Source organism: the organism of the source record quoted next, unplaced genomic scaffold (assembly GCF_019419815.1).
Source record: "Pyrus x bretschneideri cultivar Hongxiangsu unplaced genomic scaffold, Pyrus_bretschneideri_v1 Contig74, whole genome shotgun sequence".
Taxonomy (NCBI): Eukaryota; Viridiplantae; Streptophyta; class Magnoliopsida; order Rosales; family Rosaceae; genus Pyrus; species Pyrus x bretschneideri.
Genome location: NW_025999814.1, coordinates 710,398 through 723,295, shown reverse-complemented (window position 1 = coordinate 723,295; position 12,898 = coordinate 710,398). Strand labels below are relative to the sequence as shown.

Genomic DNA, 12,898 nt, shown 5'->3' with positions numbered 1-12,898 from the left:
CTTTTTACTTTTCCGATCGATAAAGTTACTTATACTTTACATGTAATTATTATTATCATGGGTTAAATGGAAGTCATCTCCAATTTGTTATGAATAAGAAGTAGAAATACTATTGTAACTTCCATGATCATGATATATTTTAACTTAAATATATAATAGTTTTTCATTTAAAATAAGGATTTAGTGGTATTTCTTTTCAGTTATTGGTGTGAGAGTTTAAACTTGATTTTTGTAGATGACGAATTTAATACAAAATTATTATAATTAGTTCATGCTATAATTAATCTCAAGCTCAAATTCCCTGCCTGTTAAAATAAATATACATTATTATTAGATATAATATATACGTAGTGAATGTTGCAAAACTTAGTATAAGAACGAAGTATGTTACCTATCTTTTGTACAGATATATGTTGCACAGGAATCTTGATATTTCCTACACTACTAATTTATTAGAAAACAGGTGGAATGTATATTTCTTCTTAATAAAGTAAGAAAAAAAAAGAACAAAAATAAAGGAACAGTTCGACTTCTAGCTCCTTCACATATATAGAATATATAGAAGAATAATATATACTATATAATATACCTGACTGACCACCATCTCTTCTCTCTCTTTTTTCTATTCACCTCTCTCTCTCTCTCTCTCTCTCTCTCTCTCTCTCTCTCTCTCTCTGTGCAACTGTTTCATTTGTCCGCAAGCTTCCAAAGAACTAGAATTAATGGAAAGTGAGATTTGCAAGGTTTATTCTCTTCTAGGATGAAACAGCCGCAAACACAAACTCACATGGTCAGCTGCAGAACGTTCATGGGTGCCCCTCTCACAATCACTACTTCAAAACATTCCCATGGCACGTAAACACCAGATTCAAGAATCATTTTCTTTATTATTCAAATTCCATGGATCAAGTTTTTGAGACCACCAAGCAATATTCCTGCAATCTCAAGAACAATCCAAATTTCTATTATTTGGGGTCGGTCAATAGTCCTAACTGACCATGGTTCCTGCTGCTGCTCATCATCAAAACGTATCCAACCAACAACAACACAATCTCTACGGCGTTTATGGTGGTTGCGGTGCCAATTACACGGCGGAGATCAGCAGTTTCGGTCTTATGAGTACTAGTCAAGCTGTAGAAGAAGGTTATGAGTATAACTATTATTGCAATAATATTGTTACTGAAACTGATCAGCATCATCATCATCTAGCGGAAATTGATCCAATGGCTGAGGATGAGTCGAGAACTAACAGCGTAAACGAAGCAGGTTCGAGTTCTAAAGATGCTCCGGAAGATAACGAAACATGGCTCCAATTAACTATAGGCGGCGGCTCCAACAACAACCAACCTGCGACCGGGGAACATCCAACCCTCAGCAGCTTACCAAGTAGTACTACTCCTTCTGGTCCCGGATTGGTTGAACTTGATCTTGATCTGTTACCACCAGGCCATGATCACGGTGGTTTTTCGTCATTACGGCAAGTGAGGTCCATGCCGCATATGCCTTCAATGTTTCATGTTCCTCAACATGAAAATATTCTCCGTGCTCCTCCTTCGAATCCGTCTTTCAGGCCTCCGTTTAATTCGAATTTTTCTTCGAGTAACGCTACGTCTTTATATTTCCAGCAACCGGGGCCAGGAATGGGTAGCTCCTCGTCCGGTTTATTTCCTCACCAGGAGGTTAACTGGGCATTTAGGCCAGCAAACCCTTATAATAATATAGGGATGATGGCTTCTACTTCTTTATCTTCTTCTGCTTCTTCTTTTATACAACTGGGTTCATCCTATTTTGCACGCCCATTCCATCATCCTCTTCGTGAATTTAATGTCACCGGCCCAAGCTTAGATTTCAGAGTTGTTGATGCTCCGAGAAGGCCCCAATCCGGCATTTGGTTTACGCTCCAAGCATCCCAAAATCAGTAAGTACTATTGCATAAAACTCCCCCTGAGTAGTTGTATCTTTCGTTTTTGGATTTAGAAAACTTCCCCTCCTGCAGTCGAGGTTTGTTTAAAAAAAAAAGTTAAACAGTATTGGCCTTCTTCCCTTTTTGTTTCTTTGTTAATCATTTGGGAAATATTGATGATGAAACAGCGTTTTTAATTAATCTGTTTGTCAATGCAGAGCAAAAGAACCGTTCTTGCCCCAGATACCCAAAAGCTACCTAAGAATCAAGTAACATCTTCTATCCCTCCATTTCCTACCAGTTCTTTTTTCATTTTCTCAGCTTCAATTAATTACTATTGTTTGTACCATACTTCTTTCCTTTTGTCGATTTTTATTAATTTATTGTGTGTGGAAAATTCAGGGATGGAAGAATGACAGTTCGGTTGATAAAGAAGTATCTGGTTAATAAGCTGAGACTGGAAAGCGAATCAGAGGTATGTATATTACCATAAACACTTCAATATAAATTGAATCGAAAAGTATTAAATTACAAAAAATTATAGTGGATTTTTATTAGTACCTTTCAGTAATGTTGCTTACTAACTTAACTAACACCATGAGGAAGAAAACATGATGACAAACATTAATAAATAACATATATACAGAAAATTGACCTTTTGTTTTTGTCCAGTAACTAGGTATGAGCACATGGTTGGTGTTAGAGAGATGATAGAAACAGCAGAACTAAAATGGGGTTCTATAGTGCTATTTGCTTCTTAAGCTAATAAAACCATATTTAGGTGGTGAGTGTATTTAGGTCTTAGCTTTTTTTGTATTAAAGGGAAATACTAATGTCTCTCTAAACTGGGTCATCTGCTTGTGTTTATTAGTTAATTAGTTACGGAGTGTTTAATTTGGTGATGGAAATTAAGTAAGAGTAAAGTTCAATGGTAGATGTTATCTAGATTACAGCATACTTACTGGCCAAGAGGTACTTAATTTACCTACCCCTGCTTTGCTCAAACCTCAAAATTAATGGTAGAGAGAAATGAATGGCCTTTCGTCTTTGGATAAAGGGGTTTCCTCTTTCATATATAAAAATAAATGAAAGTAACATTTCATTGAAATGGCAATATATATCTGCATATATGGAAAGCAGAATAAAGCACGAACAATATTTAAAAAAACATAAAGAAAAACCATATATACCAAAGATAGAAACACGTAAAGTAAAAAAGAAACAATGGATTGGCAAAAAAGAAGAGCAAGCTCTTTCTTATCAAGACACTAAATCGGACGATGATTGAACCTGCAGTGAAGCTCTACGCTTAAACCCTATATCAGAAATGGGGCTTAGCTTTTACTTGAGCACTAGCTTATAAACTTTGCTGCAAATTAAAACCAGGGCTTCCCCCCGTATTGCAATTACTGTGTACGTATACATATTGCATGAACATTCACTTGGAGTTTTTTTCACTTCAAATAGATGGAATGAGTATCGTGCCCTGGATTGATATGTTTGATTTACTTTTTGAATAGATTAAATATAATGAAATTTAATCACCACAATTTGTAAACAAATCTATCTTATTATCAAAATTTCACAGTAAATTTATTTTTAAATATGTAATACTATAGTCTTGAAATAAGATGTAGTATTTGAACACTTTTGAACCTATATATATGCCAGTACCCTTCACTATTTGTTCCCTATTAGCGACTCCCTCTATTTTTTTCCGTATAAAAAAAGTATTAATGTTTTTATTAAGAAACCATGACAGGTTTTAAACTGGTATAGAAAAGTATGCAAAAAGCATTACATAGGTGAATGAGATGCTGAAGTTAAAATTCCTTCTTTATCTTAAAAATAGGTGTATACAATTCATGTTATAACGTACCAATGTAAGCAGACATTGAGCTTTGCACAAGTGAAGTCATGGTTTTTAACGTACGTGAACAAATTAATTGTACCTTAACTGATTAACATACTGCATCCGGACTATTAACTAGCTAGGTTTCTTAAAATTATAAAATTCTTTATGCAATGAGTAAAGTTTAATTTAGTTCATTGATCATAGTATTCAATACTATACTAAATGTTGCGTGAAGGCCTAAATAATCCTAAAGTCAGCTGTTATATATGTTATTTAAAACTTGATGCAGAATGCCAAAAAAAAATCGAGGTTAATGCATGCACGTAGATATGTTTATGATATATTTAAATTCCATGCATGCAAGTTTAGGCTGTATGCAATACTTTTAATTTATAACAAATGGATCGTTGAATACAACTTTTTTGCCGAATTTTTTGCTTCCTCAGTAAGTATGTATATTCAAATTAAAATAACTGAGTGGATAATTGGGTGAATCAATAAAAAGAAGTGGCTTGGAAGAATAAAAAATGGTTTGTAAGTAATATATGTCAACAGCATAAAATTAATAAATGAAAATAAATTATAAACTTATACAGGGGTGCTAGTTTGCTTTTAGGTATACAAGAAGATTGTGGGAATAGAAAATGGAAGTGTTAACGGGTCTAGCAAAAACGGTTTAAGTTATCACCCATATATGATCGTACATTAGGTGTTTAAGTCTAGATTTTAAACCGAAAATGTATGAATACTAATGTGGTAATAATTTCCATTGAGCGGTACTCCTCTTTAAAAGCTGCTATATATAAGTAGCCTTCAGGAGAGATGTCCCCGTTAATTTGTTGTAGGCTATTTTGCGAGGTCCACTAATCATTGTTTACAACTTATAAGTTTATAACAATCGAGTAATCTATTATTTAAGCCTCTATTTATAGATCATACTTGTAAAAAATTAATTCAACTCAAAACCGTTTACCCTTTTTGTTCATTATGAATCTCACTATTTCTTTGGTTAATATATTTGGTTGCAATCATCCATTACAATTAGGTGTCTCGACCATTTTAAATTTAGCTAATATTTTGTAAGAATAATCTAACATTTAAAAATTCATTAAAATTATATGTAAGGTTCAATTTATTAAGATACATTATGTTGTAGGTCCATCAACACTCCCTATTTTTTTGCAAAAAAAAAAATCAATAATAAAATAAATGTATACAATAAAATAACCCAGTTCAATTCAAAGGTACATATACCATGTACTTAATTACTATACTTTCGTATGTCACAACGAAGTATCAAGAAGAAAATAACAAGAAACTACTACGTAATTTACAGTACTAAAACCCTAGTGTATTTAATCTCTTCATTGAGGATACAAAACGAAATCAAAATTGAAGGAATATAAATTTAATAACGAAAACCACGTAGTGGTGTAGTTGAATTTGTCTTCTCTTGACCTAAATTATATATCATATGCATCTTTAGATAATAAAAAAAAACTATATATTTTATGCATATGATATCTAGTTACCTAATTAATTAGTTTTTTCGTAATAAAAAAAATAGATAGGGATATATATATATATATATATATGTGTGTGTGTGTGTGTGTGTGTGTGTGTGTACTGATCGAGCTGTTTGACGTACTCTACATGCCAATTTTCGTATAAATAAGTAAGAAAAACTTTGAAATGTCATATGAGCAATTTATCATATGAATTTTTTGAAATCATTAATTTGTCATCTCACTTTAACTCTGTTAAGTTTTTCATCAAAAAAATTTTTTTTTTTTTTTTAACTTTGGACCTCATTTGTCACAAGTTTATTTATTTATTTACTATTTTTATACAAAGATATATGTACACTAGGGCTGGGCAATAGATTAATTTTTAACTTTTGACTTTTTTTTTTACAAGTTCTCTACTTATCTTTTGCCTTTTGGTCCGAAAGAAATATTTCATGTTCGTTTTATTAATTTATGGTGGAAAACTAAAAAAGTACTTTAGGCTCACTTATGGAATTTAACTAATTACAAGTTTTGATAATTCAACGTAGTCAATCATGTTCATAAAAATAAAAAATAAAAAATAAAAAAAAGGAGAGTTAAAATGTCCGAAATAACCTTGAAATGTCCAAAATAATATTGAAGGGGATCGGAGTAGGAAGTTGAAATATTTGAAATAACCTTGAAAATAAGAAATGTGCCTTGCATATGGCTTATTTTGGATAGAAAACATAACGGAGTTAGGGTGAGATGACAAATTAATAATTTTCGAAACTTAATATGACAAATCGCTTATAAACTAAAAATTGGGTATAGACTAATTATATATGACGTTTCAAAAAAAAAAAAAAATCTAAACAAGTTTTGCCATTTAAAATTTTTTGTCAAAATATATATAAGTTAGGGGAAAATTAGTTGTTGACTCCACATCTTTAACAGTTTTAAGTTAAACTAAAATATAAAATAGTTGAAAGAATGATAAACCAACAAAACGTTATCTTTACTAGTCAAATGTTTTACTATGCTTTTGATACATTACTTCGTTTAGTTCTTTGTACTACATGGCCCCAAGTTCGGTGATAAGATAGAGACAGTATCTTATAACATTAATCAATCTTCAAGCTGTATGCAACAACCAACAATCAAACTCTGCAGATAGTGTTTTCATGCACCCATATATTGCGTACCCCTCAACTACATTTGAGATTGTCATCCAAATTCTATACCATATTAATAAACTATAGTAATTATTTAGGATGTGTGATACACTAAACATTCTCCTTGTTTTTATTTTATGAATAATACTTGCATTCCTCCTTGAAGAGATGATCTGACTCCCCCATGCAAATAATGGTGTTCACTGTACTAATTTTATAATCAAAACCGTTTAATTTCTTAATCTTTATTTGATGATCATTCCTACAAAAAATTATTTGAATTGAAGATCATTTAGTTATTCAAATATCTAGAACAAAGCAATGGTATAGGTTCGAGCAACATATTCATGATGAACCATTCCTTTATTTGATATGTTTGGATGATTAAATAATTTCCAATTTGAATGATTTTTTTTATAGGAATGATCTTCAAATGACAATTAAGAAAAAGAACGGTTCTGATTGTTGAGTTTATATGCTCAAGATACATTATTCGCAATTAAGAGATAGGGCCGGGGTTTTTTTAACTTTAATCCTTCAAGAAGATTGAAATTTAAAATAAATCTGGCGTTAGATTACATATTGATTATAATCCCTTGATGTGTCCTTAATTCAAAATAATTAATGTGCATTTTATTTAATGTCTCCCATTAAATATTTATATATATTAACATACAAATTTTAATTTATTTTTTGACCAAAAAATATTTTTTTAATTTATTAATTTTATTTAACATTCTTCAAACTTGAAAAACTCAATTAATGTACCAAAATGTATTATATTGAACTAATGTATTCAAATGTTAGTACCGAAATATATGCACTGAAATGTATTATATTAAATTAATGTACCGAAATATACGCACCGAAATGTATTATATTGAATTAATGTACTTAAATGTATGTACCGAAATGTGTGTACATAAATGTATGCACCGAAATGTATTATAATGAATTTAATGTACCTAAAAGAAGAAGACAAAGTACATCGAAATATATTTTATAACAAAAATTAGTTTATCTAAATGTTTACAACAAAATATATTACGATAAATGAAATAAAAATGAAAATTATAATGAAATAAAATTAATACATTAAAAATTAGAAAGAAAAAGAGAAATAATTAAAAAATCAAAATATAATTAATAAATAAGGTTATTAATGTTTCAAGGGATCAAAATTAGATTTTGATCTTACTCATGATTTTAATCTAAAAATTATCTTTTCCAAAGATTAAAATGAAGTTTTGTAAGAGGTATGGGCATCCCCTGATGGGCATGCAAATATTATCCTTATTTTATTATTAGCTCTCGTACTTTGTCATATATAAGTCAATCATACATCATTGAATTGACAAGTTCTTTGTCCATTAGGATATATCCACCGCCCAGGAAAATGTGAATACCTTGCTTCATAATTTTACTAGGGAAAAATTAAATTTAATTACATCCCGTCCGGAAAGCCAACTCGAACCCTTCACACCTGGCATACAACTAAATACACAATGATTAGGTTTATAATAAGTAGTTGTGAAAGATGAGCTCTAACTTTTTACATAAAAATAAACTTATAGTCTTCATGTACAATAAATACATAATCTCTCGCGTTAACTTAAGATTCTTTCTCTCTGTAGATGATATGATTCTCAGATGATCAACATATGATCTGTTAGGTTATTTGGTTTGTTCTCACACTAGATGGCTAGCTAGGCATGCACCATACATATCTAATATATTTTGTGATGATTAGCCACAATCCATGAGAAGCATGATAAATTATATTTTATGGACATGAATAACATCTAGTGCAATAATCAGTGGTGGGATGTTTTCCAACCTTTTCCTTTTTGTAATTCCTTCATTGACTTTAAGCTCTTGCAATCAAACATGTTCGATCATCTTGGATTATCGTGGCCAGTTGACACTTAATACCATACAAAAAAGTGTTGATAATAACACATATCGGTCGGTCCAAATTATATTTTAGGGTTTCAAAAATCACACCTGGACCCTGTCATTCTCAAAACCTATTGCATGCTCGCTCGCTCGCTCTCTCTCTCTCTCTCTCTCTCTCTCTCTCTCTCTCTCTCTCTCTCGTCACGCTTTCGTTCCTTTGAACTCATCTTTCATCTTTTCCATTCGACAGCTAATATTGTAGGGCCTTCTAATTTGCATTGTTTGTGCTTAAAAAGGCCCATCAGAACCTTAAGTGCTGCACTTTGATGCATGGAATTTAAAAGACACCGCATCATCATCCTAAACCAAACCGAAGCTTGAATATATAGACACGAAATTGATAAATATATATATGAAGCATAAGAGTTAGTAAATATGCAACAGAACGATTCCAATCAAGTTATTTATAAAAGAACAAAAATAAAATCAACGAGAGACAGATAAGAACCACAAACTTTAATGAATACTTTACAGTTTGTGAATGCGATGCATGCATAATAAACAAATACAAGGATATTCCCTGTTAGCTGGTATAAGAACGACACTTTAAAAACTTCGTTTTGCCAGAATTTAAGCAGTGTATTAGAGATTATAATATTTAGTTAAACACGTCTATCTTATTAGCCAAAGAAGATCATACGGCGGAAGCTGCTTCATGAAGGAATATTGACCTTTCATTTTAGGGTTTTCAGAAGCAACGTGAAAGAGACGTGCATGAAGATGAAATTGGATAGGAAAGTTGGAATAGTTCAGCTTTGGGCCCCTTTAAAAATAAAAAAGATAGGCAGTGCCTATTTGTCGCCGTGCTTTTTGGATCCATTACGTGATTTTTTGGATATATTTTTAATCATTATATTTTATATGATGTATCTTATTTGTATAATATGAAAGTCCAAAGCGTCATGATTTTGGCTTACCAGCAAAGTCTGAGTAGGTCCTCTAATCATTAAATCCGGGAAGTCTAAGATCGTGGGATGGCGGGCAACCCCTCATACTGCCCGTAATACTATTGGTTTTCCACATATAACTATTTTTCCTTTATATTTTTTGGAATATAAGATATATCAACGGGGACTGTGGGTGTGGGTGTGGGGTGTGGGGTGTGACGAATCTGTTGGAGTAGCGATAAAAAGTTGAGACAGATTTATGGGTGAAGTAGACGTTACAAAGATTTGTATGGAGCATAGCCTGGAAAAGACGTAAGCTACTGACAAAGCATGACTTCAACACTGCATAATATTCAGTTATTTTGTTTTATTTTTATATTTTTAATAGATAACTCATATATTTTTCGATCATAAAACATAAACATAATTGTAAGTGAAATATATATAGTATGTTAGTTTGCGCGATGTGATGCTCCAATAGTATATTTTTGAATACCTAGTTTATACACAGTTCTTAAATGTCAGATACAACTTGTCACTGAGTACTACAACTAGTGGTATTCCTCTTCACTTGTAAGTGAGAGGTCTTAGGTTCAATTCTCACTTGTAAGTGAGAAGTCTTAGGTTCAATTATCGTCAAAAGCGAATTTGAACCACATTATTGCTAGCACATTGTGAGGTTAGCCTGCCCCTCCTCTCCCTTAGTGATAATATCGTTTGTTCAAAAAAAAAAGTCAGATACAACCAATAGAAACGTATATAACTATCAAAAATTTCTTATTAGCTATCTTCATTTTTATATTAATTTTTTTACATTTATCTTATAGCGTGATATAATAGATAAATAAATCTAAAATATATACAATCAGTTACAAAGTAAGTCTTTTGGGTGTTGTGTGACTTAGGAGTATTGCACCCAATTTTTAGAGTTCATTATATATACTCGATTAAGATCTGCATGGCTATCAATTACACTTGGCTAAAGAAAAGAAAAAAAGCGTTGCACCATAATGTTGTTCTTGCATGCACAATAATTATCGTTGCACGTATAATATGATTGCACCTACGAACTTCACTTTTTCATGCATGTGAAATCCCCATCGTTACCAATCATTTGTTTTGTTTCTTCCTTACCTGTTTGTTTCTGTTAATTATCATTATTAATTCATGTAATTAGTTCATTAATAATTCATTTACGTATATGCGAACGTGTGTACATGTATTTATGTGGGTGTATATATATGATTGGGATTGATATGAACGTTAACAGGTAGAGATAACATGTAGAGGACAGGAGCTTCTACCTTTCTTGACGTTGCAGCATGTAAGAGATAACATCTGGAGTCGAAGGGACGCACTCACTTTGCTTCCAGATTCCTCAACCATTGATCATGTCATGGTACTGCACTATGCTAGGACGACAACAATTACGACGACGACGACTACAACTGCTTGATTAAAGTTAAATTATCTCCTTGATTGAGAGTTTTTCCTCATAATTTGATCGATCGATCGGGTCCCATGTTGTTGTGTCATTGTTTATTTAATTATGCAAAACCCTCGGCCCTCTCCTCTTTTCGCCATTCTTCTACTCTCTTTTTTTTCTTTTTCTTGCCACTTTTCTTCTAATTGATGGAGAATTTTTACTTAGAAGGGAAATACCCCAAAAAGCAATGTGTATTATGGTTTTTGGGGTTAATAACATTAATTAACCCAAGTGTATCTCAAAGCTACAGCCAGATTATTGATATTTATTTTTATAATTTATGTTAACTAGTACAAGCTCCAGAGTGACTATTGACTATTTTGTTTTTAAGGTTTAGTTTTCATTTTTCGTGTCATAGAAAAAGGAATAGTATGTTGGAAAAAAAATGAGAGACGAAGATTAATGAAGGAACTTGAAGAGTGCTGGAATAAATGTGGAAGGAATGTACATGGACCTTGATATAGGAAAAGATATGGTTCAATTCCGGCGAAGAAAGATAAAGAAAATAAAATGTTTTGAATTTTGTAAAAAAAAATAAATAAATAAAGTTGGGAGATATTGGATTCAAATGATATGGCGACAAAATAGGCAGTAAGAAATATTATGATGTCATAATTAGGCATATAATATGACGTTATAAAGAGAACCGTGAGCAAGACAAGACTCATAGTTATACCACGAGGCCGTCGTGTTTAAGACCAAAACCGATGGTTTAGACTTCCAAATTAGTGTTTTAAAGTTTGTAAGAAAAATCAAACTTTTTGTTTTACGTTCGATTTACTTATTTTACTTTCCTTAAGACTCCCCTGAACTTCCCAAGAGTCGAGTTAAGTCTATTCAAGCCTTATATGGCTACTATTGTAATCATCATTCATGAATAATAATAAAACATTTGAGATTTGTTAACTGGTGGATTTCAACTTTCGAATTCTTGGGTTTACGTTTGAATCCCATTTACTATGCTCGTGCTACGTCAAACTAACACACAAAATGAAAACTACAAACAATTAGTTTGGACTTGTTTACTATTGAACTAGGACCAAGATAAAAAAAGTTCTTCTAGCGAGGAGGCCCCGCGCGCTCTTCCTTTATTGAAGTAAGTGCAAATGGTCTGATTCAAGATTTTCTAAGAATCAACTTAGTGAAAAAATTGCGGAAGGCATTCTACCCAATAAAGCGGATACTTCGGATCCTGCTTGGACAAAACAGAAGATATTGTCGATAAATAGAAGTACGTCTTGTTCATTACCATCTCGGATCAATAGTTCAAACCGCACTCAAAGGTAGGGCATTTCCTCTTTTTATAGTGGTATGAGCTATCATTGTACGTACTTGTAAAGAACTCAAACGCGACAACGGTATGATAATATGATATGATGACAACGCTGAGGTTGTTACCGGGTGATCCAGGAAGTTGTCTATTCTTTTTTTAGTGAATACATTTCTATGAAAAAAAAAATATATCATGTAGAAGAAGTCTTCATTAATGATTTTCCAACCGGCTTTTCTCCGTTTGTTTAATTTTTATTTTGTGTACAAGCTCGTAACGAGGGACATGATCTTGCTCGTGAGGGTAATGAAATTACTTCAGTCCTCTACTCTACCAGCTAAGCTATCCCGACCATTCATGACACATCATCCTCATTTTATTTTAATATAGGACTTAATTGTTTATGTCCACAATTTTTTTATGCGCATGTAAATCCACTTAACTCAATTAAGTAACAAATCTAAATGATAAATTCATCATTCATTTTGCAAGTTCGTTATTACGGGTAGTTCCTACAAAGGATCGGACTAATGATGCATCGAGAATTTAATTTTAAGTTATTTCAATCTCAATTATTTGTATCCATATAATTTTCTTCACTTCTCCCGCCACTTCCCTTTATCTTTCTCTATTCATCATTTCTCCTATTTATACTTTCACTCTGTCCATATAAAAAAATGAAAACTACTAAAAACCAAATATAGAATGGTTATAACCTTGAACTTTTTCGCTTGTTCATTATTCTCTCGACGAATATGCATCTTCTACTTGTTAGAATTTTGGTTTGTCCTTTGTTGATAATCAAACCAAATAAATACGGTAGTCCTTAGATTTATGATATCATCTCGATGTTCTGGGAAATCAAGTAATATGTGATAT

The 12,898-nt window shown here is 31.9% G+C and overlaps 1 protein-coding gene across 1 annotated transcript; it reads left to right on the top strand.

Annotated features, from left to right (window-relative positions):
* The first annotated feature begins 647 nt into the window (after nt 1-647).
* On the top strand, nt 648-11,057 carry LOC103950418 (protein LAX PANICLE 2-like). Its single transcript, XM_009361622.3, has 4 exons — nt 648-1,918; nt 2,122-2,172; nt 2,306-2,378; nt 10,534-11,057. The coding sequence occupies exons 1-4, from the start codon at nt 999-1,001 to the stop codon at nt 10,717-10,719; spliced, it is 1,230 nt and encodes a 409-aa protein (XP_009359897.2). The 5' UTR covers nt 648-998; the 3' UTR covers nt 10,720-11,057.
* The last annotated feature ends 1,841 nt before the right edge of the window (nt 11,058-12,898 follow it).

Bases quoted from the DNA above. Each gene is read 5' to 3' on its own strand.
- LOC103950418 (XM_009361622.3), top strand. From the start codon at position 999: ATGGTTCCTGCTGCTGCTCATCATCAAAACGTATCCAACCAACAACAA. The intron at 1,919-2,121 runs GTAAGTACTATT...TTGTCAATGCAG, and splicing joins CTCCAAGCATCCCAAAATCA to AGCAAAAGAACCGTTCTTGC. The intron at 2,173-2,305 runs GTAACATCTTCT...TGGAAAATTCAG, and splicing joins AAAAGCTACCTAAGAATCAA to GGATGGAAGAATGACAGTTC.